The sequence below is a fragment of the Lepus europaeus genome, chromosome 2 (genome assembly GCF_033115175.1).
Source record: "Lepus europaeus isolate LE1 chromosome 2, mLepTim1.pri, whole genome shotgun sequence".
In the NCBI taxonomy this organism is placed as follows: domain Eukaryota; kingdom Metazoa; phylum Chordata; class Mammalia; order Lagomorpha; family Leporidae; genus Lepus; species Lepus europaeus.
The window spans coordinates 68,213,274-68,241,226 of record NC_084828.1 but is presented as its reverse complement, the minus strand read 5'-3'; the positions used below and the strand labels follow the sequence as shown (position 1 = coordinate 68,241,226).

The 27,953-nt window shown below is 38.3% G+C and overlaps 1 protein-coding gene across 1 annotated transcript in view; it reads left to right on the top strand.

Annotated features, from left to right (window-relative positions):
* Positions 1-27,953, top strand: part of SLC9C1 (solute carrier family 9 member C1) — a 113,647-nt gene that overhangs the window by 40,059 nt on the left and 45,635 nt on the right. Inside the window, exons 10-15 of the mRNA XM_062180986.1 lie at positions 4,382-4,463; positions 6,014-6,180; positions 8,355-8,483; positions 19,330-19,427; positions 21,196-21,315; positions 27,205-27,400. Of these exons, the coding sequence (XP_062036970.1) occupies positions 4,382-4,463; positions 6,014-6,180; positions 8,355-8,483; positions 19,330-19,427; positions 21,196-21,315; positions 27,205-27,400 (792 nt within the window). The remainder of the gene's footprint in view (positions 1-4,381; positions 4,464-6,013; positions 6,181-8,354; positions 8,484-19,329; positions 19,428-21,195; positions 21,316-27,204; positions 27,401-27,953) is intronic.

Here is a 27,953-nt window from a genome sequence, read left to right as displayed (position 1 = left end):
CATAGGAGGTGAATTCATATTCATTCTGATCTCTCTTCCAAAATCTGGTAGAGAGAAGTGAATATCAGAGTATAGTAATCTCACTGAGTAGAAGAAAATGAAATCAGGGTTTAGGACTACTGAAACGATTTAAATTTATGGGACAGGGTACCATAAATGGCAGAATGTGTAGAAAGAAATTACTATGGGGCTGGTGTTGTGGTACAGTTGATTGAGCATTACATATGAGCCCTGGCTGCTCCACTGCAAATCCAGCTTCCTGCTAACGTGCCTGGGAAATCAGAGGAAGATGCCCTGAGTGCTTGGGCCCCTGCCACCCAAAGGTGGGAGACCTGGATCTAGTTCCAGGCTCCTGACATCTACCAGTCACAGTGCATGAACCTCACCTAACAACATGGGTTAGGTTGTGACCCTAGGAGACCATGTTGTATATTTACTCCAGACCACTCTGAGACAAGAATGATGACTGGTATAATATAGTGATCTTCCAGGAAATTAACAGCCTAACACAAAACTTGAAACTCTTTACCAGAAAAAACTTAATAAAGATTCAACAATGTAGCATCCATCATGTACAACCTAAAGTAAAATATTACGATGAATATGAAAAAGCATGAAATGTGGCCTATAATTGAGAGATAAAATTATTTAAACAAAACATAGAGAAGACAAATATGTTGGAACCAACAGAGCTATTAAAACATTTTCTAGAATTTAAAGGAAAAATAGACATAAGAAATGAGAACATAGAATACTTTGGTGAAGAAATTCAAACAATTATGGAAAAATTCTAAAAATGAAAAGTATAATGACTGAAATGGAAATTTTTCATGAACTTGATGGCAGACTGGACACTGAAAAAGAAAAATTCAATTATATATTCATATATTCTAAACAAGAGCGGGAAGATATATGAAGTAAAGCCAATTTATCATTGGAGAATTTAACACCCCTTCCTATAACTTTCTATAATTAATAGTCTTATCAAAAAGTAGTGCTAAGGGGCGGGTGGCAGCATCCCATATGGGCACCAGTTCAAGTTCGGCTGCTCTACTTCTGATCCAGCTCTCTGCTATGGCCTGGAAAAGCCATAGAAGATGACTCAAGTCCTTGGACCCCTGCACCCATGTGGGAGACCCGGAAGAAGCTCCTGGCTCCTGGCTTCAGATAGGCTCAGCTCTGGCCGTTGCGGCCATCTGGGGAGTGAACCAGTAGATGGAAGACTTCTCTCTCTCTGCCTCTCCTCTCTGTGTAACTCTGACTTTCAAGTAAATAAATAACATCTTTAAAAAAAAAAGAAATGAAGAACTGATTATTGGTTGTTGGTACTTAAAGGGGGATGGTGGCAGGACAGAACTGGATGTGACTACACAAGGGCAGTAGGAAGAATATTTATGTTATAGAACGGTCATAACCATGAGAGTGTCAATATCCTGGTTATCATATTCTAGCATTTTGGAAGATATTACCATCTATGAAATTAATGATATACATGATCTCTTTGTGTTATTTATTAAAACTATATATGACTGTACAATTATCTCAAAACAAAATGATCAATCTTTTTAAAAAAAAATGAGAGAAAAGAACAAATTACCAGTATCAGCATTAAAGAGAATGTAACTACAAATTATATTTTTATCAATAATTAGTGTAAAATATGCACAATTTTTTGTCAAGAACTTTAACACTTTAGATGAAATGGCTAAAATCATGGAGGAAATAAAGGTCTAACTGACACAGGAACAGAAATTTTGAATAATCCTATATCTGTTAAAGAAATTAGGCATATAAATTAAATATTCACACAGAGAAAATTAAAATCCCAGATAGCTTGACTGATGAGTTCTACCAAACATTTAAAAGATAAATAGCACTATCTATATACAAATTATTCCACAAAATGGAAAAGGATGGAATACTGCCTTACTTATTTTATGTGGCTGGCTTGGTCTGATACCAAAAGCCAGTAAATATATTATCAGAAAAATAAACTATTGATAAAACATCATGCAAAAATCATTAAATATTTATTCAAGGGCTGGATATGATGGTACAGTTGGTTAAGCTGCCACTTGGGATGCCCATTTCCTATATCCCAGGGCCTGGGTTTGATTTCTGGCTACTCTACTTCTGATCTAGCTTCCTGCTAATGCACCCTGGGAGGCTTCTGGTGATGGTTCTAGTGTGCTTAGGCTCCTGTCAGCCACACAGGGGATGCAGATCGAGTTCTTGGCCCCTGGCTTTGGTGTGTCCCTCCCTCAGTGGTTGCGGCCATTTGGGGAATGAAACCGTGGATGGAAGAGTGATCTCTTTGTCTCTGCACCTGTCAAGTAGAAAAAAATTAATAATTAATTTTTAGAAGAATAGTTTAAAAATATTTAGTCACATGAGATCCCACAGAGATCCTCATGTGGGATCCCTGTCCTTAATGTGCTGTACATTGTGATTTAATGCTATAACTAGTACTCAAACAGGATGTTTCACTTTGTGTTTCTATGTAGGTGCAAACTGTTGAAATCTTTATACTAAATTGATCTTCTGTATATAAAGAAAATTGAAAATGAATCTTGATGCAACTGGAAGGGGAGAGGGAGCGGGAGAGGGGAGGGTTGTGGGTGGGAGGGAAGTTATGGGAGGGGGAAGCCATGGTAATCCATAAGCTGTACACTGGAAATTTATATTCATTAAATAAAAGTTAAAAAATAAAAAATAAATATTTAGTCAATAAAATCCAAATTTTGGTGTAAAAGATAACACACTATGATCAAGTAGATTTTATCCAACATGCAACATTAATTTCGCATTCAAAAACAAACAGCACAGCTCCGTGCACTACCACAATAAAGGAGAAAATGTACATCACTCTCAGCAGATGCTGACAAAGCATTTGACAAAATTTATGCCCATTTATGAATCAGGAAAAGAAAACCTTTCTGTGAAATAGCCTTAATCTGATAGCTGGCATTTTAAAAACATCTTTGATAAACAATATTCGTCCATATTTACGGGGCACAGTGTGACATTGCAACACATATATACAATAAATATTGATCAAATTAGGGTGATTAACATTTCTCTCTCTCTGCCATTACTTTATTATTTAAATTATGTAAAAGATATTTATTTTAAAAAAAAACAACCTAAAGCTCACATGACACATAATAATAAAATACTGAATATTTTCCCCTAAATCTGGGAAAAAGGCAAATATCTCTGCCTCCCACAGTACTCAATGCCTACCCAGGGAAACAAGCGGAAAGATAGAGTTTGCTTCACATGAATACAAATAACTACTAGAACCAGAAAGTGGATTTAGTAAGATCATGAAGCACATATTCAGCATACAAAACAAATTGATACCGGTATGAACCGGAAACAGAAGAGTGAAATAACAGTAGCATCAGAAACATGACAGAGGAATAAAAATAATTAAAATATTACACGTGAGTTATCTACGGCTATGTAATAAATTGCTTCAAAATTTAACTGTCTTATTTTTCTAAGATTTATTTATTTGAAAGGCAGGGCAAACGGAGGGTGGGTGTAGAGAGAGAGAAAGAGAGGGAGAGACAGATATTTTCCATCTACTGGTTCAATCCAGCTAAGACTGGACCAGGGCAAAGTCAGGAGCTTCCTAGTCTCCTGTGTAGGTGGCAGGGGACCAAGTACTAAAAGCAATTTCTACTGACCCCCTAGGTGCACTAGCAGGAACCTGGGTTGGAACAGAGCAGCCAGGACTAGAACCAGCACTCCAATATGCCATGTCAGTGTTGCAAACAGCCATTTAACCCTTTGCGCCACAATGCCAGCCACAGTGTAGCTGCTCTGAACAAGAAACTGATCTCAGATTCTGCAGGTCAGAAATCTGGATGTAGATTAGCTGGGTGCCTGTGGGTCGGTTTCTGCCCTAAACATCTAGTCAAGCATAAATGGGGGAAGCCGACATCACAAGACTCAACCAGGGCTGGAAAAATCTGCTTCCAAACACAGATATCTGATTGTTGAGAGGATTCATCCCTCTGCAGGTAGTAGGACGAAGGGCCAGAACCCTCCTTCAGTGCCTTCTTACTTGAGTCTGCACAGAGGTCAGCTCACAATATGGTAGCTGGCTTCTCTTAGAATGAGCAAAGCAAGAGAGTAAACCCCCAAGACAGAAGCCCCGGTCCTGATTTCGGTTTGATTTAAAACATGGGTTCAGTATGTACAATAAGATGGACATCCCAGAGTACTTTTCTTGTACTTGCCTCCAGTTTCCTCCCTGCCTTGAGCATCTTCAACAGGCTACAACCTGACTTAGGCTACATTGCTAAATGTAGAATATGCTATGAGAAATTGTTGAGAACACTCACTTTGTTTTTTGTTTTTTTTTCAATTCCAGGTGTTATTTCATGGAGTCTTAGTATGCTTAATTACCCTAATTGTTAATAGATTTATTTTGCCAATGGCAGTTAACAAACTAGGTAAGCCCTCCTAATTACTATTCCAAGTGAATACAAAGAATTCTAAGTTTGCTAATGAAGCGCTAGTACAAAAAAAAGAAAAGAGAGAGAATCCATATAAATACAAGGCCTGTGTTGTCAAACTAAGAGCAAATAGAATCACCATGTAAAGGCATATTAACAGCTTTGTTCAATAAGCTTTTCTTTTTAAAAGATTACTTATTCACCTTAGTTCCATATACCTGAAATGGTGATGTAAATTTATCCAATATTAAACAAGATTTTAAGAGCTTCCTTTATGCTAAGCACTATTATAATTGATTGTGATACAGTCACAGAGATTTTTCCTGAATTGACAGAGCTTACATTGGAGTGAGGAGAAACAGGCAGTTAACATGACAAATAAGGTTCTATCAGAGAGTCGTATGTGCATCCAAGAAAACAAACCTCATCCAAAGTAAAAGAGGGAATATAGCAAGTGCTACAGCAGCTTCCAGAGAAAGCTGGAAACTGGGAAGGCTCAAGGACAGAAAGAAGGTCTGAGGGGTTAGAAATTTAAGAGACTAATACTGGTAATCTCTCCTACGTGATTGTGGCAGCTAAGCCCCGTGATCTGCTAGCTGAAGGTCTACAAATCAACAAAATCGATAAGGTAAGTCCCAGTCCAAGTTCAAAGGCAGAAGACCAGTGTCCCAGCTTACAGACCTTCAGGCAGAGAGAAGCTTCTCTCCCTCAGCCTTCCATTTCGTCAGGCCTCCGGCAGACTGAATGAGGCCAGCCTGCCTTGGGGGTAGCAATCCGCTTTAGTCAGTCTACCGAGTGAAATGCTCTTCTCAGGCAGAAACACCCTGGTGGACACATCCAGAATAATGCTAACCCCAATGCAGATGGGTGTGGCTTTCGACGGTTCCACTTGGGATCTTTCAACATGAAGATGGTGCAAAAGTGAAATTCATTCCGTGGGAACCGTACTTTCTAATCTTGAGTTTTAATCTTTTCCTGGGCTGGTGACATGCAGTACAATGTTGAGCCCCACCTCCCAGACAGCCCCAGAATCCAGGAGGAGAAACAACTGACATCCTGCAGAGTATTGTGTGGTTCAGCCACATTATTCAGTATATTAGGTATCTTCAAGCCCTTTTTCCCCTACGGGACTTTCAGTTTAGGATGGGTTTATCAGGACATCATCCCACTGTAACTGGAAGAGCATCTGTGTCCAATTACGTTCTGGGCCAATCAAGTTGACAAAAAATGAACCAAAAAACCCTGATCCTCTGTTTCTCACCTATCATACTAGGAGAAGGGACTCACAGCAAAAGTTGATAAAGACAAACAAAAAAGGCTTACTACATGCAAAATGGCCAGACATGTTTCCCTAGCACAGAGTAAGCAACTTTTATGAAGACTATTATAATAAAAAAATTTTAATTGTTAGCATTCCTATTATAAAATTTATGTTGTCTTTTTTTAAAGAAATGACTGATGACAATAAGAATCAAAAAGAGCTTTATGATTTACATCAAAATGGTGATGCTCCCATTAATTTATAAAATGTACTCTTTGTGTCAAAGGTCTTCGTGATGTCACATCAACTAAATATAAATCAGTTTATTATACATTTCAACACTTTCAAGAGCTAACTAAATCTACGGCCTCTGCACTAAAATTTGACAGAGATCTTGCTAATGCTGATTGGAATGTGGTTGAGAAAGCGATTGTACTTCAAAACCCATATGCCGTAAGCAAATAATATCTTTTGCTTATTCCTTCAAAGTAAATACGATTGCCTTTAAGTAAGTATAAATCATCTTATAAATATTAATTCACAACTTTTAATATTTGCACTCAACAGAGAAGTTGTATTAGTAGGTCCTTATGTATCAGAATAGTAAAGAGAGGCTCTTAACTCTGTGATCATGATTGAGCAAAATGGAAGTCTCAACTCTTTTGAGCATGAAGAAAACATATGCATTGTAAATTCAAGAGGAAGCAGTTTTTTGGAGCTTTCTTTAAGAGATGTCATAAAAACAAGAGTGTGAGGCTTCAAAAATGGTTAGTTTTTGACCAGATCGAGGTTGGCAGTGGCCTTAATTCATTCATTTCTTCAGCATTTATTTAGTTTATTATATATGTTAAACATTTGCTAGACCTTAATTGGTTAATCACACAGCTTATTTTTGAAATAAAATGGAACTGAAGGCCAGTCATCAGTTAGCTGTGTGTGCATGAAATGTCACTTTCTGGTTGGGAGATGCACTTTAAAATCTTTGTGGTCAAACTGAGCCATGAATGAGTACTCAGCACACCAAACAGTAGTGGCGTCCTTAAGGAGAAATAATATGTCCTGGGATCTCAAAGCTGCTGCTGCTTTTCTTTCCCACATCCTACGTCGTGTCTGGTTCTCCTTGCAATTTTCTTCTATATCACACGGTACGAAGGACCACCTTCTAGGAGTGCAAAGGAAAGGTCATGAATCTATAAAATAGAGTATCCCCAATCCATCTCATACCCACTATCCAGTGCTTGAAACTGCAGATAGGGCCTGAGCCAATCCCTGCGCCTGAAGAACTACCGCCAGGATTTCTGAATGGAGAAAGTATCACAAATCCAAGAATTTCTCTAGCAGCTCTCAATAGCTGATTGTGGCCTTTTGCTAATCTGTCTGCATCAGAATAATCTGAAAACCTTTCTAAAAATATTGAGCTCCTGGCTCCCATTCTGGGATCATTTAAGACACTACCTAGATAATTCTAACGCAGAATAAGAGTTTGGGCTACAGCTCTAGTGACTGATGTACTTCAGAAGGAGGAAGAACAAGCAGCCAACCACACTTTTCTCCTTATGAGGCAGACATAAAGAATGCTATAGTCTTAGAGACAAGCACTGGCTTTGGACTTGAAAGTCTTGGGTTCACATCCTAGCTTTGTTACTTAATTCATAGCTTTGTGGTCTTAAGCAAATCAATTACTTTCTGTAAGATTCAGGTTTTCTCATCAATAAATTGTCTGTACTCCCATCTTCTTACATGTTCACCCTCTGACTCCCTTAAGTGATTAAAGCAGCAGTTGTCAAACTTCAGCTGAGCCCCACGCCGTGGCTCAACAGGCTAATCCTCTGCCTTGCTGTGTTCTAGTCCCGGTCGGGGCACTGGATTCTGTCCCGGTTGCCCCTCTTCCAGGCCAGCTCTCTGCTATGGCCCGGGAGTGCAGTGGAGGATGGCCCAAGTACTTGGGCCCTGCACCCCATGGGAGACCAGGAGAAACACCTGGCTCCTACCTTCGGATCAGCATGGTGCGCCGGCCGCAGCGCACTGGCCGCGGCGGCCATTGGAGGGTGAACCAACGGCAAAAGGAAGACCTTTCTCTCTGTCTCTCTCTCTCTCACTGTCTACTCTGCCTGTCAAAAATAAAAATAAAATAAAATTAAAAAAAAAACTTCAGCTGAATTAGAATTGTCAAGTGAGTTTGCAGAAACACAGACAGCTGTCCCCCCCGCTTCCAATTCTGATCTAGTTGGTCTGAGAACATGCATCTCTCACAGGTCTCAGGGGCTGCAGTTGCTCTTGGAGGATCATATTTTGAGAACTGCTAGCTTCAAGTCTGATTGAATATAATATGGGATCACCTTTATAAACTTTTCAGAATGCCATGTAAAAGTAAAAAATATGATACAGCTCTTCTCTCTGAACTGATAGTTATTTTACCTTCTATACAACTAAGAAAATGGAAGGGACATTTTTAAAAAATAATGAGCATCTGAACATTTTTCTAAATCTCACAGATTTTCTATCATATTTTGATTGGTTCTGGTATGAGAATTGCTTGAGGTTTATGCAAAGTTATATGTTACATATGTTAATATATGTTATATGTTAATATCCATCTATTATTTTGAAATTTGTGTTGGATTTAGTTGGAACACGAGGAAGAAACTCTAGAACATCAGAAAGTGAGATGTCCAAGCTGTGACAAGGAAATAGATGAGACCCTTAACCTTGAAGCAATGGAGCTGGCCAACAGACGTCTCTTGTCTGCACAAATAGTTAGTACTATACTATACCATTTTAACATTGCTTAGGGGTATAAAATCATACTGAAAACTTTCTCCTTGCTAAAGAATCCATGAGTATGTTCATTTGCATAATCTATTATTTACAAGCAAAGGGAAGTTTGGCATTGTCTTAGGAATCTGCTTGACAGACAAAGGTGGGAGGAGAGAGAGTGAACATCACCCAAACCAACTTCAGTAAAACGCATTTTTAGTATGGAGATCTGTCAATTTCACAGACCCAAAGGCAAGAATTACTACTGGGCCCAACCTTCTGATACATTAGGCAATCAGTTCCATGACACTTCTCATCTCTAGCTCCATGCCAGTTTTTCAGGGAAGGATACCACCCAATTCTCTCATAACAACAGGTAGAGAATATTGTGTTTCAAACCTTGGGTAAAAATTAGAGAAATTCTGGAGCACAGCAGCCTACAGGATGCTGTGGAAATCAGTTAATAATCTAGTTTCTGTTTGCTAAAAGCTCAGGATGTTCACCATCTACCACAACGCACACTTTTTTTTTAAGTTTTATTTAATAAATATAAATTTCCAAAGTACAGCTTTTGGATTACAGTGGCTTCCCCCCCCCCATAACTTCCCTCCCACCTGCAGTCCTCCCATCTCCCACTCCCTCTCCCATTCCATTCACATCAAGATTCATTTTCAATTATCTTTATATACAGAAGGTCAATTTAGTACATATTAAGTAAAGATTTCAACAGTTTGCACCCACACAGAAACACAAAGTGTAAAGTACTGTTTGAGTACTAGTTATAGTATTAATTCACATTGTACAACACATTAAGGACAGAGATATCCTACATGAGGAGTAAGCGCATAGTGACTCCTGTTGTTGACTTAACAATTGACACTCTTGTTTACAGCATCAGTAATCACTCTAGGCTCTTGTCATGAGTTGACAAGGCTATGGAAGCCTTTTGACTTTGCCAGCTCTGATCTTATTTAGACAAGCTCATAGTCAAAGTGGAAGTTCTCTCCTCCCTTCAGAGAAAGGTACCTCCTTCTTTGATGGCCCGTTCTTTCTGCTGGGATCTCACTCACAGAGATCTTTCATTTAGTTTTTTTTTACCCAGAGTGTCTTGGCTTTCCATGCCTGAAATACTAAAATGTTCAATGTTGGGTCTTAGTGCATATGGAGCTGTCATAAATTTTTCAGCTATTCTATCCATCCAATATTCCAAGCATTCTATTTGCTCAGTCTAACTCTGGAAACAGGAGATGGGCAGGGATGTTGGCTCTCTTTAGCAGTTGTCCTGGCGGACAAGTTGAGCCACCAAAACAATCTTTTTTTTTAAATTTATATATTTATTTGATACTCAGAATTATAGGGAGAGAAAGGAAGATACAGGGCCGGCGCCGCGGCTGAATAGGCTAATCCTCTGCCTGCGGCGCCAGCACACTGGGTTCTAGTCCCGGTCGGGGCGCCGGATTCTGTCCCAGTTGCACCTCTTCCAGGACAGCTCTCTGCTGTGGCCTGGGAGTGCAGTGGAGGATGGCCCAAGCGCATGGGAGACCAGGAGAAGCACCTGGCTCCTGGCTTTGGATCAGTGCAATGCACCGGCCACAGCGCGCCGGCCGCGGCAGCCATTGGAGGGTGAACCAACAGCAAAAAGGAAGACCTTTCTCTCTGTCTCTCTCTCTCTCACTGTCCACTCTGCCTGTCAAAAATAAATAAAAATAAAAATAAATTTAAAAAAAAATAAAAGAAAGGAAGAGACAGAGAGAGGAGAGAGATCTTCCATCCACTGGTTCACTCCTCAAATAACAACAACTACCAGGGCTGGGCCAGGCAAAACCCAAGAGCTTAATCTGGATCTCCCACATGGGTACAGGGGCCCAAGCACTTGGGGCATCTTCCACTGCCTTCCCTGGCACATTAGCATGGAGCTAGATCAGGAGCGGAGCAGCCATGACATGAACCAGTGCCCATCTGGGATGCTGGTTCTGCAAATGGCAGATTAACCCACTGCAACACAGCGAGGGACCCCAAAGCAGCTTTTTCAAGGGGCCAAATAACCTCTTTAAGCAGCTGAGGCAGTGCCATGCAGGATGAATCTTATGACCACATGATACTTTGTTCAACCATCAGAATTCCTACCTGTCTCACCAAATTAGGTGTTGCCACCTGCAGGGCAATGATTTCCTCACATAGGCTAATTTAACACAGGGGGAAATACTCCTTTTCTACCTCTGTCAGTCTTCTAAATCTGAAGCTCCAGAGGCAAAGAGTCTAGAGATATATAGTCAAAAGCCAGTCATCAGGGTTCCCCTCTGAAGCCAAGACCAGGATGCAGACTGTGTGAAAACACTAAGCCAGCAGGAATGAGCCAGGGGAAAGGTCAGTCAAAAGGGAACACTGGAACAGGAGAGACAAATACTGCAATCAGAATTTCAAAGTAGAAGAGCATCCAAAAACCACAGAGAGCTATGCTAGGGTAACCCTGAATGATTATGAACACTCAAATATTGCTTCTTTAAGCTGCAATCATTGCTCCCTTGGACGAGGAAACTAGAAAGGGGAAGCTTGTAGAAATTAGTCTGTAGCTGTGAAAACATGCGACAGAATAGTGAAAAGCAAAGCCGTCTGCTATATAATATAGGAAATATAAACCACAGTTCTTTATTTCTGTAGAAGTTCCAAAATAAGAACACTTTCGATGAGACAGAAAATGAAAGCCAAATTCATCCTGCTTCACCTTGAATTGACCGACTTCACTGTGTCCTCCCATTTACATGCATGTAAAAAAATGCATTTACTCATTTATTTGAAAGGCAGAGAGAATTTTCCATCCACTGGTTCACTCTCCAAATGACCACAACAGCCAGGAATGGGCCAGGATGAAGTCATGAACCAGTAATTTCATTCAGGTCTCTATTTGGTGACAGAAGTCAAGTATGTGAGCCATCAATTGCTGCTTCCCAGGAGAATTAGCAGGGCACGTGACCAAAAGCAGAGCAGCCAGGACTGGAACTGACACCCTGTTGTGGAAAGCCAGCATCCCAAGTGGCTGTTTAAGCTACTGTGCCACAACACTCACCCACACTGTGTCCTCCCTTTGGTGCCTTTGTCCTACTCCTCAGATTGTGCAGACATACATTTTGATAATAATTCTGTTCACAATTGATCATAATGATAGGACTAAGAGCCAAAGGGATCACATAAACAAGACTAGTGGCTGCTAATACTAATGGATAGAAAAAAAAAGGGAGAGAATGATCCAACATGGGAAGCGAGATACACAGCAGACTCATAGAATGGCAGATGTCCTAAATAGCACTCTGGCCTCAGAATCAGCCCTTAAGGCATTCGGATCTGGCTGAAAAGCCCATGAGAGTATTTTAGGCATGGAAAGCCAAGACACTCTGGAAAAAAAAATGACCTAAATGAAAGATCTCCAAGAGAGAGATCCCAGTGGAAAGAACAGGTCATCAAAGAAGGAGGTACCTTTCTCTGAAGGGAGGAGAGAACTTTCACTTTGACTGTGACTTTGTCTAAATATGATCAGAGTTGGTGAACTCAAAAGGCTTCCATAGCCTTGGCAACTCATGATAAGAGCCTTGGGTGATTACTGATGCCGTAAACAAGAGTGTCAATTTGTTAAGTCAACAACAGGAGTCACTGTGCACTTATTCCCCATGTAGGATATCTCTGTCCTTAATGTGCTGTACATTGTGATTTAATGCTATAACTAGTACTCAAACAGTATTTTTCACTTTGTGTATTTATGTGGGTGCAAACTGTTGAAATTTTTACTTAATATATACTAAACTAATATTCTTTATATAAAGAGAATTGAAAATGAATCTTGATGTGAATGGAAGGGGAGAGGGAGCAGGAAAGGGGAGGGTTGCGGGTGGGAGGTAAGTTATGGGGGGGTGAAGCCATTGTAATCCATAAACTGTACTTTGGAAATTTATATTCATTAAATAAAAGTTTAAAAAAAGATTCATTTTCAATTATCTTTATATACAGAAGATTGATTTAGTATATATTAAGTACAGATTTCATCAGTTTGTACCCACACAGAAACACAAAGTGCAAAATACTGTTTCAGTACTAGTTGTAGCATTACTTCACATTGGACAACACATTAAGGACAGATCCCACATGAGAAGTAAGTACACAGTGACTCCTATTGTTGACTTAACAATTTGACTCTTGTTTATGGCGTCAGTAATCTCCCTAGGCTCTAGTCATGAGTTGCCAAGGCTATGGAAGCCTTTAGAGTTCGCCGACTTCGATCTTATTCTGACAGGGTCATAATCAAAGTGGAAGTTCTCTCCTCCCTTCAGAGAAAGATCCTCCTTCTTTGATGGCCCCGTTCTTTCCACTGGGATCTCACTCACAGAGATCTTTCATTTAGGTCTTCTTTTTTTTTTTTCCAGGGTGTCTTGGCTTTCCATGCCTAAAATACTCTCATGGGCTCTTCAGCCAGATCCGAATGCCTTAAGAGCTGATTCTGAGGCCAGAGTGCTATTTAGGACATCTGCCATTCTATGAGTCTGCTGTGTATCTCGCTTCCCATGATGGATCTTTCTCTCCCTTTTTGATTCTATCAGTTAGTATTAACAGACACTAGTCTTGCTCATGTGATCCCTTTGACTCTCAGGGCTATCAGTGTTATCAATTGTGAACTGAAATTGATCACTTGGACTAGTGAGATGGCATTGATACCTGCCACCTTGATGGGATTGTATTGGAATCCTCTGGCATGATTCTAACTCCACCATTTGGGGCAAGTCCGATTGAGCATGTCCCAAATTGTACATCTCCTCCCTCTCTTTTTCCCACTCTTATATTTAACAGGGATCTCTTTTCAGTTAAAATTTAAACACCTAAGAATAATTCTGTGTTAATTACAGAGTTCAACCACTAGTACTAGAACAACAACAACAACAAAAATACTAAAAAGGATAAAGTATTACATTGCACATCAACAGTCAGGACAAGAGCTGATCAGGTCACTGTTTCTTATAGTGTTCATTTCACTTCAACAGGTTTTCCCTTTGGTGCTCAGTTAGTTGTCGCCAATCAGGGAGAACATATGATATTTGTCCCTTTGGGACTGGCTTAATTCACTCAGCATAATGTTTTCCAGATTCCTCCATCTTGTTGTAAATGACCAGGTTTCATTGTTTTTGACTGCTGTATAGTATTCTATGGAGTACATGTCCCATATTTTCTTTATCCAGTCTACTGTTGATGGGCATTTGGGTTGGTTCCAGGCCTTAGCTATTATGAATAGAGCTGCAATAAACATTAATGTGCAGATGGCTTTTTTGTTTGCCAATTTAATTTCCTTTGGGTAAATTCCAAGGAGTGGGATGGCTGTGTTGTATGGTAGGGTTATATTCAGGTTTCTGAGGAATCTTCAGACTGACTTCCATAGTGACTTAACCAGTTTGCATTCCCACCAACAGTGGGTTAGTGTCCCTTTTTCCCCCCACATCCTCTCCAGTATCTATTGTTGGTAGATTTCTGAATGTGAGCCATTCTAACCAGGGTGAGGTGAAACCTCATTGTGGTTTTGATCTGCATTTCCCTGATGGCTACTGATCCTGAACATTTTTTCATGTGTCTGTTGGCCATTTGGATTTCCTCTTTTGAAAAATGTCTATTGAGGTCCTTGGCCCATCTCTTAAATGGGTTGTTTGTTTTGTTGTTGTGGAGTTTCTTGATTTCTTTGTAGATTCTGGTTATCAACCCTTTATCTGTTGCATAGTTTGCAAATTTTTTTCCCATTCTGTCGGTTGCCTCTTCACTTTCCTGACTGTTTCTTTTGAAGTACAGAAACTTCTCAATTTGATGCAATCCCAAATGTTAATTTTGGCTTTGACTGCCTGTGCTTCTGGGGTATTTTCCAAGAAGTCTTTGCCGGTGCCTATATCTTGCAGGGTTTCCTCCAATGCTCTCTAATAATTTGACAGTGTTGAGTAGTAGATTTAAGTCTTTAATCCATGTTGAGTGAATTTTTGTGTAAGGCGAAAGGTAGGAGTCTTGCTTCATGCTTCTGCACGTGGAAATCCAGTTTTCCCAGCACCATTTATTGAATAGACTGTCCTTACTCCAGGGATTGGTTTTGGATCCTTGATCAAATATAAGTTGGCTGTAGATATTTGGATTGATTTCTAGTGTTTCTATTCTGTTCCATTGGTCTATCCATCTGTTTCTGTACCAGTACCATGCTGTTTTGTGAACAACTGCCCTGTAATATGCCCTGAAATCTGGTATTGTGATGCCTCCGGCTTTGTTTTTGTTGTACAAGATTGCTTTAGCTATTTGAGGTCTCCTGTGTCTCCATGTGAATTTCCGCATCATTTTTCCAGATCTGAGAAGAATGTCTTTGTTATTTTCATCTGTTTTTTAAAAATAAAAAGAATAAAAATAGTTTACTAGATCTTGTATCAGTGGTTGAGGATATAAAGATGAATTTATTTCTATTTCAATATTTTGAACACTTTTGTGTTCCTCTTTTAACTTTCAAATCATATTTACAAAATTGTTTTTTCCAAGTATGCTTATTAGCTATTCTTATGAACAATCAGTTTCTTATAGTTTCCTTTCTTAAATATTACATTCTTCAACAGGCTATCATTATTTTATAATTTTTTACTTATTATTTCTGGCAACTTTGTTAGTGGAGAATGTTTCTCAAATCTACCTTCTAATGTTATACCTTGTGCCTATAGCCAAATGTATAGAAAAAGTGATTGATTATTGAATTTTTAAAGTATTTCAAATCTAAAAATATGAGAGTACAGCTAATGATACATTCATATAAAAACAACAGTGATGAAATTCATAAATTAATATTTGTGGAATTAAATACAGCATCTTTTCCTGCTTGGATGCTAGCAGAATTATTTCTATTTGCTTGTAACATTAACATCAAATTCTGATGGGATTATGTCTTCTAATCACTTTCAAATTTGTAAATTTATTTCAAGAAAACATAATATTCAAGAACTAGCAAAACAAATGAAGGATATTCTATTTCAAATCTTGCTTTCATTATTAATAGGGCATATGATTCAGAACCCCATCTGTAAAACAGAAAAATTATGCTGACTGGATGATCTCTTAGATTCCTTGCACTTGTGATATTCTACATTTTCTGCACCATATATTCTATGCACCATTTTGGTTTCTTACCTCCAAACTTTGGTTTCTTTTATTACATCTTTGACTGTTGATTTTGTGCCTTTATGCAATGCTGTGCTTAATATGGAAATCCAATTTTCCAAAATAGATTGGATCTCTCGTCCCACTTTTTATCTTTGTAGTCCTTTTTATGACATATTTTCATGTTTATCTTGTTTGTTGATTCGGTTTCTGCAGTCTCAATTCTAATGTTCCCAATAGTAATATAAATTGGTCTTTTACAGTTTTCAGAGCTTCGAAAGTTTCTCTGTAAATCTCAGCCAGTTCTTGCTGAGATGGTATCTATTGTAGGTTGGAAAAGAAAGCACAGTGTGGCAAGATGGTGGTGCTTCTGCACCACGTGGGAGGAGGGGAACACGCCTTAAATGCAGAGATATTTGGGTTTCTAATATGATCTTAGGAAAACTCAATTCTGCGAGCCTCAGCTTTCTCTTATGTACAAGAGAGATCAGAACATGGTTTTTCATAATGCAATAACAATGTTAAACAAAAACATGTAGACTAGTTAATCTAATAGTATAGCAGAGAGCTCATGAATAAAAGTTGTCTTTAGAAGTCAGTCATTCTCCTAAAGAAGTTCAGAGTCGGTGAACTCAAGGGGTTTCCATAGCCTAGACAGCTCATAGCAAGAGTCTCGGGTGATTGCTGACGTCATAAATAAGAGTGCCAATTGTTAAATCAACAACAGGAGTCACTGGGTACATGCTCACCACGTAAGATCTCTGTCCTTAATGTGTTTTACTATGAAACTTAAAAACAACACTACTAGACGAACAATACCCTATACCTTGTGCGGTTGTGTGAATGCAGCCTGTTGAAATCCTTGCTTAGTATATACTAAGTTGATCTTCAGTATATGAAGGTAATTGAAAGTGAAACTGGCCGGCGCTGCGGCTCAATAAACTAATCCTCCACCTTGCGGCGCCGGCACACCGGGTTCTAGTCCCGGTCGGGGCACCGGTTTCTATCCTGGTTGCCCCTCTTCCAGGCCAGCTCTCTGCTGTGGCCAGGGAGTGCAGTGGAGGATGGTCCAAGTACTTGGGCCCTGCACCCCATGGCGAGAGCAGGAGAAGCCCCTTGCTCCTGGCTTCAGATCAGCGTGGTGCGCCGTCTGCAGCGCGCCGGCCGTGGCGGCCATTGGAGGGTGAACCAACGGCAAAAGGAAGACCTTTCTCTCTGTCTCACTCTCTCACTGTCCACTCTGCCTGTCAAAAAAGAATTAAAAAAAAAAAAAGAAAATGAAACTCGATAAAGGGTGGGATGGGAGAAGGAAAGGGGAGGGCCACGGGAGGGAGGGAGGCTGGGAGGGGAAGCCACAACAATACGAATGTTGCACTTTGTAAATTCACACTTATGAAATAAAAAATAAAATAAAATAAAAAAAGAAATTAAAAAAAAAATATATATGGAAAAAGTGTTAATATCAAACAACAGCATTAAAAATATACTCTAATGTACTTCAGAGATATTGTTTATGCAATAGTTGAGAGACTTGTAACTGGGTTTTAATTATACAACCCATGAAAGCATGGGCATCACCAGCTTTTGATTTCATTGCTTATTGTTTACTAGAAATATAATTTTGAAAAACATGTTATTGAAAACAGTTGGATAGCAAAATAAAAATGAAGGTTTTTAAAGTAGTCATATAATATTTTTCCTTAGGAAGTAGAGAACGATGTGTAACTGTGTGCACAGAGGAAATGCTCATGACTATGACATAAGAACGTTGAGACTGTTCATTTACATCAAAGTCATTGCATGCCATTAATAGGCAGAAGCCACTATCAAGAAAACAATGCCTGTTGGTGTTATTTTTGTGGTTATAAAGTGAGAATAAAAAACTCATGTTAAAAAAAAAAGAAGTCAGTCATTTCCTAAATTCTTCTTTTATTTTGGTGGGAGTTATCATTCAAGAATTTATATTTTTTAGTATCTTATTTCAAGCCACCAGACCACCAAGGAGACAGGATTTTTCTAGTATCTTAACTATTTTATATTGCTAAGCTTTCTTGAGATCCATGTCATTTTCAGCTTTTTCTTTTTCTGCCAACTACAATTTTTAGGAGGACACAAAATTTTAATCTTATATGATTTTTAAGGATTTTGATGATGTTTAAGGAAACAGATACTATTTTATTGAATTCTTGTTGTCATGGACGATAGCTTTTTTTTTTTTTTTTTTTTTTTTTGACAGGCAGAGTGGACAGTGAGAGAGACAGAGAGAAAGGTCTTCCTTTTTGCCGTTGGTTCACCCTCCAATGGCCGCCGCGGGTAGCGCGCTGCGGCCAGCGCACCGCGCTGATCTGATGGCAGGAGCAAGGGGCTTCTCCTGGTCTCCCATGGGGTGCAGGGCCCAAGTACTTGGGCCATCCTCCACTGCACTCCCGGGCCACAGCAGAGAGCTGGCCTGGAAGAGGGGCAACCGGGACAGGATCGGTGCCCCGACCGGGACTAGAACCCGGTGTGCTGGCACCGCAAGGTGAGAGGATTAGCCCTAGTGAGCCGCGGCGCCAGCCGACAATAGCTTTTTGATGCTATAATCCCCAAATGTAGTTGCTTTCTCTTCCTAGTACCCTTCAAGAACAAAACAGTGCTTTAATATCCATAAATGATGTTTCAGAGAGAATGCCTGCAATGGAGCTCAGGGATCTTGCGTTATATCGGACATTTCAGTTTAAGAAGTTGGTATATATAGTGATTCTAAACAGTGTGCAGCACATTTAGGCAGAGACAGTGTCAGGTGGTGCTTTCCACAGCATGAATTACAGTCCCTGAAGCTGAATAAGCTCCCAATATTTGACCTGAATGAAGGAGTAGCTGTGTTCTGTACAATAATAGTAGTCCCTTTAATCTTTAGCAAAGACTGCAGACACCAGTGTTCTGTTGTAACAGCATGTGTAAAAGTGAAACCAAATAAAGACACAAGCCAAGATCTTTCATCTTAAGATTTCTCAGGCCCTCTAATATTGTAATTTTGGAGGTAGGCATTTGATTCAACAATTAAGTTGCCACATGGGACACCCATGTCCCATATCAGAGTGCCTCGTTCAGGTCCTGGATGCTCTGCTTCCGGTTTCCTGCTAGTGCACAACTTGGGAGGCAACAGGTGATGGCTCAAGTACTTGAGTCCCTGCCATCCACATGGGAGATCCAGATGGAACTCCTGGCTTCTGGCTTCACCCTGGCTCAACCCTGGCTATGGTGGGCATTTGGGAAACCAGCAGATAGAAGATCTGTAGCTGTTTCTCTCTGTCTCTCTCTCTCTCTCTGCCTTTCAAATAAGATGCAAATAAATAAAAATTTTAAAACTATATATCCTATTATGCATTATGAACTTTTAAGTTGGGGATGTAGCTCGCAGCAATTCCTGGTCTTATTTGTCACAGAACTCCATTTTACTTTGTGGAAACCTAATTAGTGTCTAGGAGAACCCTAGTCCCTTCAGAACAAGTTGGATTCTACCCAAAGCCCAGAGGTACCTTCTATGCTGATCTTGTGTTGTGGACTCCGTAGGAAGATTCATTTTATAAAGAAACTAGATTATTTGGGGATTTTTGACCTATTTCTCACAGATTATATTCCCATAAAAGTGGTAATAAGTTGTTGCTGTTATCCATGCTCTGTAATGATTTGAATCAACATTTCTTTCAGGCAAGCTACCAGAGACAGTACAGGAATGAGATTCTGTCTCAGAGTGCAGTCCAGGTGTTGGTAGGTGCAGCAGGAAGCTTTGGTGAAAAGAAGGGAGAGTAAGTATGTTGGAAAGAGAGGGCTTTTATCCCAAACCACTGCATTTAGGAAACTATGCGAGTGAGTTTTCATGCTTTTAGTAACTTGGGTTCATCTAGTATTATATGTGCAAGCCACTGCTTGCTCTGATCGCCACACTCAGGCCAAAACACCTGTCTTCAGTTTCCCAGATGTGCCGTATTATTTCACGCCTCTGTGCATTTGAACTAGCAGTTGCTTCTAACCAAAATGCTTTTCCCTTTCTTTCTTTACCCCCTCCAAAAGCTAGACTGTGGTGGATTAGTCTTCCCATTTAGACTACTGGGACGCCTGACTAAGGGCGAAGTCTTCCTTAATCCCTCTACACATGATACCAGATTTCAAGACATACTACAGGGCAGTTATAATCAAAACAGCCTGGTACTGGTACAAAAACAGATGGATAGACCAATGGAACAGAATAGAAACACCAAACATCTACAACCAACTTGTATTTGATCAAGGACCTAAAACCAATCCCTGGAGCAGGGACAGTCTCTTCAACAAATGGTGATCTCACAGAGCTTTAGGATTTGTTGGAATCTCTGAAATTATCAGGAACCTGTGAAATCATTAGCTTCAGCATTAATCTCTTCAGTAAGATTTAATCATTCCCCAAACCTACATTAGGTGCCCCTCTTTCTGGGTCCAGAATGCTGTCATCTTAATTATTATCTGTTGCAACATGTGTTCCGGTTTACTGCAATTGCTATTTCTTGCCTTATCCCACTACTTGGCTGGAGCCTTGAGGGCAGTGATCAGTATCTTCTTATGGTTTATCCAAAGCACAGTAGGTGTTCAGTAATTATTTTTTAAATTATGAATGAATCAAGTCATAGATCCATTGAAGATTTTCCATGTAATTAGCATATTGAATCATGAAGAATTAAATTACTGCATTTTTAAATTTTGATTAATATCCCTGTAGCACAGAGACTTAGAAATTTCAGAGTTGAAACATTATAGTCAATAGGAAAGACAAGGTCCATCTTGAATTTAAGTCCCCATGACTCCTCCATTAAACCATATTATAAGCTGGACCTACCCACCTTCTGATGAAGACAATGAAAGTATTTGACCAACATCAGGCAAATTCCCCTATAACCAAGGGAATTCGCCAAACAGGACCATAGCACAGTCCACAGATTGAAAAGTCTCAGTGCAGAAGCCAACAGAAATCTAAAGGCAGTGCCACCTTTTAGGTCCTTTGGGTAATTTATGACCATTGACTTCTACAATCTACAATTTTGACTTTTTTGTAGTCCTTTTAGCCCAACTACTTGCCCTAAAGGTGAAAGAAGAGAAGTGGGAAGATGTGTGAGATGGACTGGATGTGTTATATATACTTTCTCATTTAAGTATCCCAGCCTGACGCAGACGAACAAGCATGTTACTGAAGTGACCTATTTATTGTGATGCCAGAGAATGGAAGCTCCAACATGAAAACCCAGATGAAACCAAACCCTAAATATTTGAATCATGATATACTTTCTCTCCGTAAACCTTGGACGGTCTCACTATTTTGAGCCATGTATCTCCAATTTCTTATACTCTCTTTATAATGAGTGGGCCCTACAATCTTATTTTATGATTATATATATACTAGTTCTAACTTCATGACTTGGAACTCTGCCCATGAAAATGTCTCATTCACAGTCACCACTGTACAAAATGGTCATTTTGCTTTCTGACAATACTGCATTGTTTACCCATTTTGAAAGCAAGTCCAAATGCTGTTCTTTCTTTTAGATATATGAATCTTGGGACAATAAAGGTTTATTCTGAAAGTAAAAAATTCCTTACCTTTTTAAGAAAATTACTGCTCAACTGGGTATATAATACTAAAAAAGACAAAGGAGTCCCATCAAGGTAAGTGCTTATAAATGTTACAAGAAATGCTTTTATATTTATTTGAAATTCTCTATTTTTAAATCATATCCAGAAATACTCTGCAAAGTATTTTGAAGTAGTATACAAATCACTAAATCTAGTAGTATACTAAATTACTTACATACATACAGAAATATACTTGAAAAGAGATAAGATGATATTCTCTCTTCTTTAACTGATGTATATTTCACCTAAAATTAACCATAGCCATTTTAAAGGGTACAATTCAATGTTATATTCAATGTTATTTTGTACATTCATAATGTTGAACAACAATAAGTTCCCAAAATTTCTTACAAATAGAATCATCAATATTTAGCCTTGCATTTCTGTCTTCTTTCATTTATCATAATGTTTTCTTAATTTCATTTTTGATAGTTCATTTCTAGTGTATAAGGATACAACTGATTATATATTGCTATTCTATCTTGAAAGATTATTGATTTAGCTTTTTAATTCTAGCAGCTCTTTTGTGGATTCTCTAGGATCTTCTATAAATACTGTCATGTCATCTGTGAATAGAGACAATTTTTAATTCTTTCGTTTCAATTTGAATTCCTTTTCTTAGATTCAAGGGCAAGGAATTCATTTGCTTCAAGAGAAGTCTCAAAGAACTTACAGCCATCTTTAATCTACCACACTCAAATATCAAAATAATGTTTTTGTATTAATTATAAACCTTTAACACTGACTTAAGCTAAAACTTTTCTGAACAGTATTTCTATTGATAATAACTTAGAAGGGAATTTGAGAAACTAGTATTGGCAGTCCATGTATCCATAGGCTATCTTTCAAATATTATCCTAGAGTAAACAATGGTACAGATTCTGGAGTCAGATGACTTGGTTTAGAATCCCAGGCTCCATCACTCGTTAGCTGAATAAGTTTTTAAGGTCTGAGTTTCTTCATTTGAAAAATGAACACAATCATGTTGACATTTCTGGAGAATAGCAGATATTTGTAAAGGATCTAGTAAGGTAAATGACACAAAGTAGGTACTAGGATATTCTAATTGAGTTACCCTCTGCTTACCTAATGAGATTATTGTAAAGACTGCATAAACAGTATGTATAGAAAAACATAGGGACAAGAACTAAGTAAACAGCTAACAAAAGTTAGTATTTATTACTAAGTGCTAAGTAGCATCTATTCAAAATTGAGTCCCATAGCCAATGGATGAAATTACTATTAAAGATCAACAAACACAGAAGAAAATGCATAGCCATGAAAGAGAATCAGCAGAACCACCTGCAGTTTTATGTCTCTAATACTTCAGTTATTAGAATTATTCAATATGGACTATAAGAATAGTATTACTAAGATGTAGGACTTTATAAACAATGGAATCACAAACATGGTAAGTCCAATCACCAGAAGAAACTGAATAGAAAAGTAGAATACATATTAATTATAATTGGAATTAATTCAACTTGTTAAAAATCAAATAATATAATCACTATACCATTTATAATTTGAAGGGCTGTAGCTACACCTGTGCAAAGGAAAATAAATGCAGAGCATTGACAATGCTTCTGATAGAAAAAGATTGGGTCTGTGACACAGGAAATAGCCACATTAAGCAAGTGGACAGATCTGAAGGTCTTAAATCCCCAGATTCTCACAGATGCTGTGGCCTGTCAGAAGCAACCTTCTCTCCCCACGAGAGAAGAGTAGCTTCCTATCTTTTCAACATGCAGCAAGGCCATCACAAAACGAAGATTTCTAAGACTGATTTTTAATGATCTTTCATTTTTCCAGGGAAATTACCTGGCCAGGTGTCAGCTCAGCTAGAAGGGGAAATACAGTGCTTGCTTCTAGAGGCTACGGATTATTACAGAGATTATGAGATTGAGTAACATCAGCAAATTCTGGTAGGATTTATGAAGTAATGAATCTGGAGGGTATCAGTCAAGTACGTAAAACAGATCAGGGAGAATGTATTGGCATAGGTGGTCTTTCCCCCTGCTGACTCAGGGCTCAGCACTCTGTACCCAGTACTCTGGCACTATTTTATTCCAGAGGTAGTCCTTTAAAGTTTAACCAATAGCCTACGTTAAGTGAGATGCAGATGACAAAAACTGGAATGTATGGCCACATTATTCCATAAGAAAGAAGAAGCAACTGCATAACTGTGGTAGATGTCTTCTGCATGGCACAGTTGACAGTAGGAGAAACTGCTGTGGAGTTGATGTCATGAATTACAGAAGGATGTTAAGGATTCATGAATGGCAAAGGGAAGATGGTAACACCTAAATGTCAGCAGCAAGATGGGCATATTTTCTCTTATGGGCAGCATATCTGTAGTAATAGGGGAGCTTGACCTGAAGAATTTCTGGATCTAGGTATGAATAGAAAATAATGCATTTGGAGGATGTGGGGAAAAAGGGACACTAACCCACTGTTGGTGGAAATGCAAACTGGTTAAGCCACTATGGAAGTCAGCCTGGAGATTCCTCAGAAACCTGAATATAACCCTACCATACAACCCACCCATCCTACTCCTTGGAATTTACCCAAAGGAAATTAAATTGGCAAACAAAAAAGCTGTCTGCACATTAATGTTTATTGCAGCTCAATTCACAATAGCTAAGACCTGGAATCAACCTAAATGCCCATCAACAGTAGACTGGATAAAGAAAATATGGGACATGTACTCTATAGAATACTATACAGCAGTAAAAAAAAAAAAAATGAAATCCGGTCATTTGCAACAAAAAGTAAGAATTTGGAAAACATCATGCTGAGTGAATTAAGCCAGTCCCAAACGGACAAATATCATATGTTCTCCCTGATCGGCGACAACTAACCAAGCACCAAAAGGAAACCTGTTGAAGTGAAATGGACACTATGAGAAACAGTGACTTGATCAGCCCTTGTCCTGCCTGTCAATGAACAACTTAATACTTTATCCCTTTTAGTATTTTTTTATTCTGCTTAATACTATTGGTTGAACTCTTTAATTAATTAACACACAATTATTCTTTTTTTAAACTTTTATTTAATGAATATAAATTTCCAAAGTACAGCTTATAGATTACAATGGCTTCCCCACCTCATAACTTCCCTCCACAATTATTCTTAGGTGTTTAAATTTAACTGAAAAGTGATCCCTGTTAAATATAAGAGTGGGAATAAGAGAGGGAGGAGATGTACAGTTTGGCACATGCTCAGTTTGACTTGCCCCAAACGGTAGAGTTTGAAACATGCCAAGGGATTCCAATTCAATCCCAACAAGGTGGCATGTACCAATGCCATCTCACTAGTCAATGTAATCAGTTTCAGTTCACAATTGATCATAATAATAGGATTAAGAGTCAAAGGGATCACATAAACAAGACTAGTGTCTGCTAATACTAGCTGATAGAATTAAAAAGGAGAGAACCATCCAACATGGGAAGCAGGATACACAGCAGACTCATAGAATGGCAGATGTCCTAAATAACACTCTGGCCTCAGAATCAGCCCTTAAGGCATTTGGATCTGGCTCAAGAGCCCATGAGAGTATTTTAGGCATGGAAAGCCAAGACACTCTGGGAAAAAAAAAATCTAAATGAAAGATCTCTGTGAGTGAGATCCCAGTGGAAAGAACGGGCCATCAAAGAAGGAGGTACCTTTCTCTGAAGGGAGGAGAGAACTTCCACTTTGACTATGACCCTGTCAGAAAAAGATTGGAGTTGGCTAACTCAAGAGGCTTCCATAGCCTTGGCAACTCATGAAAAGAGCCTTGGGTGATTACTGACGCCATAAACAAGAGTGTCAATTGTTAAGTCAACTACAGGAGTCACTGTGCACTTACTCCCTGTGTAGGATATCTCTGTCCTTAATGTGTTGTACAATGTGAATTAATGCTATAACTAGTACTCAAACAGTACTTTATACTTTGTGTTTCTGTGTGGGTGCAAATTGTTGAAATCTTTACTTAATATATACTAAATTGTATATAAAGATAATTGAAAACGAATCTTAATGTGAATGGAATGGGAGAGGGAGCAGGAGATGGGAGAGGTGTGGGTGGGAGGGAAGTTATGGGGGGGAAAGCCACTTAATCCAAAAGCTGTACTTTGGAAATTTATATTTATTAAATAAAAGTTTAAAAAAAGAAAATAATGCATGTGAAAGGGCAGTAGAGATGAACAAATACTTTTCTACAGAGAGAGCTAATGACAAACAAGATGAGATCAACTAGCACAAAGCAAGACTAAGATTGCCTCACTGCCTTGCTATAGAATATCTTGTCATTTCTCAGAGCCAGAGCCATTGATAAAGAACTTAAAACCACATCACAAGAAAATAGAATGAATGTTCCTTCAACTTTTTCCCAAAACGTTAGCCATTTTACAAGTTACTACACATTGAGGAAAGAAAATACCCAGAGTTTTTGATGATTTTTAGACATGGCATTTAAGAAGCCAATGCTGCTACCAAAGGCCTGAAATGTTATTGTGGTCCTCAAGTGAGATGGAGGCTTTTAGGCTGGACAACATATGCTGTTTCTGGCCTAGCTTGCCTGAATCAGAGTCTACTCCATCATTATTTCTCTGAGTCCCTTAAGGCATAATTGAGATTAATATACTAGTATCTAGCCAAACACTTCCCTTGACTCACCTACACAGAACAAGAACAATTAGAGCAGGAAAAATCAAATATCCAACTGGATCTTAAAAATACAGCATTCCAAGAGGAATTAATGATTAACACAAACACTAAATATTATAAAGAGTACCTAAATGCCCCTCTCAATACACTTATCTGCCACACACCAAAAAAACCCAGGTTATAGTCATCCATGAACATAAATAAAAGGTTAACTAAATCTTGGTGTTGTGCCAGGTATGATTCTGCCATTGGAAAGAGTCAAGGCAATCAACCTGGAGAGATTGACTGGAAATCCAGAAGTGATGTTACTGTGAACCTAACAAGGCATGCACTCCATGGTTGCTCTCCTAGACAGGCCCTGCTATAGACCTTGGTGGGTGCTAGCAACATGGTCATGTGATCATATGTTTCTGATTTCATCTATATTTTCTCAAATAAGATCCTAAATTGTAAAAGCTTCTGACTCATAACAAAGATCTACTCCTGATAAAGGGAAAAATGATTCAGTGCCTACCCAACTTTTGATTAGTAGTTGATCAATTCTTTAATTTGAATTTTAACACTAGTGCATCATTTTACTACTTGAATAATTTTAAAAATAGGATTAAAATGTAAAAAACAAGTTGTACTCTTTAGCATACCTGTTGGGGAAACTATTTTTCAAAGTAAATATATTAATTTAAATTTTGTGATAAAACATGTGTTCATACTGTTTCACTACCATACACTCTAGGCTTCTGTTCACAACTGTACACCTTGACAAGGGAAGATGTTCATAATTCCTTAAAAAAGGGAGGAGAAAGCAGATTACAGTAAAATATGTGTAATGTTATTCTTTTCATGTTTACAGATAATGATTATAAATATAAAAAGATTAGAACAATATTCAAACTGTTAATAGTAGTCATCTCTGGGAAAGAGGAATTATTGGAAGGTGGGGGAGATTCTCCTTGCTTTATTTTTAAAATATTTTCAATTTGAGTTATCCCTGTCATATAACAAAAGTATTTCTATTATTGTTTAAAAAAAAAGGTGAATGAAAGATACAGAAACATAGAGAAAGAGACAAGCAACTAGACTCAAGACATTTAACAGATAAGGAGATTAAGATGAAGAAAATGGAAGCAAATGCCACTGTTAGCAAGTAATGGCTGCTTCTCAGAATTAAGCAGGGACTATTATACTTAGAACAGAGCTGGGTATATAATAGAAATCATTTTATATAATTCTACAGTACTTCTGCTAGATAAAACTGTTTTTCTTTTCTTACAGACATCTACTTCTTCGTGTATGCCATAAGGCAGTATTTACTGATGAATTTGAGTATGTCGGATACCTTGTGATACTAATGAATGTATTTCCTATTATAATCAGTTGGATACCACAGTTAAATAAAATATATGACAATGAAATAAAATATACTAACTACTCTTTTCTTGCAATTTATATTCTAGAGGCCCTAGTTAAGGTAATTTGAAGTGTGTGTGTGCCTGTGTATATACATGAAAGACAGACAGAGATTGAGACACAGAGAGAGAACATGTTATATTTCCTAATCTAATGTTTCAATACTAACTCCAGACAATGTTCTAAGAGTGTATGAAATTCTCCCTCATGTCTCAATTTTTTTTTCATTTTTAAAGTCTATTTTAGGGTAATTCAATAGAAAATTTGCGTAGTGTAAGCATTGATGTTTCTATTTGCAAAAATAAGTTTCAAGATGGTGTGAGTCAAAGAATACAGAGTGAATGTAAAAAGTATTGGCAATATTCCTGTACTTTGCAGCTGCATGAGTACACGGATGTTCATCTTACTGCTTTTATACTGGATAGACAGATAAATAGATCGGTAGCTTGATAGGTATTCTTTTATACTTGAAAAAATTGTAATTTTTATTAAAACCCAATCGACATTTATTAAATGATGGAAATCTATATATACAAATTTATGGTGGTACTTATTGCATTTTATGGATCAACAGGTTGCAATATAAAAGAATTTTAGCCAGAAAATTTAAACAG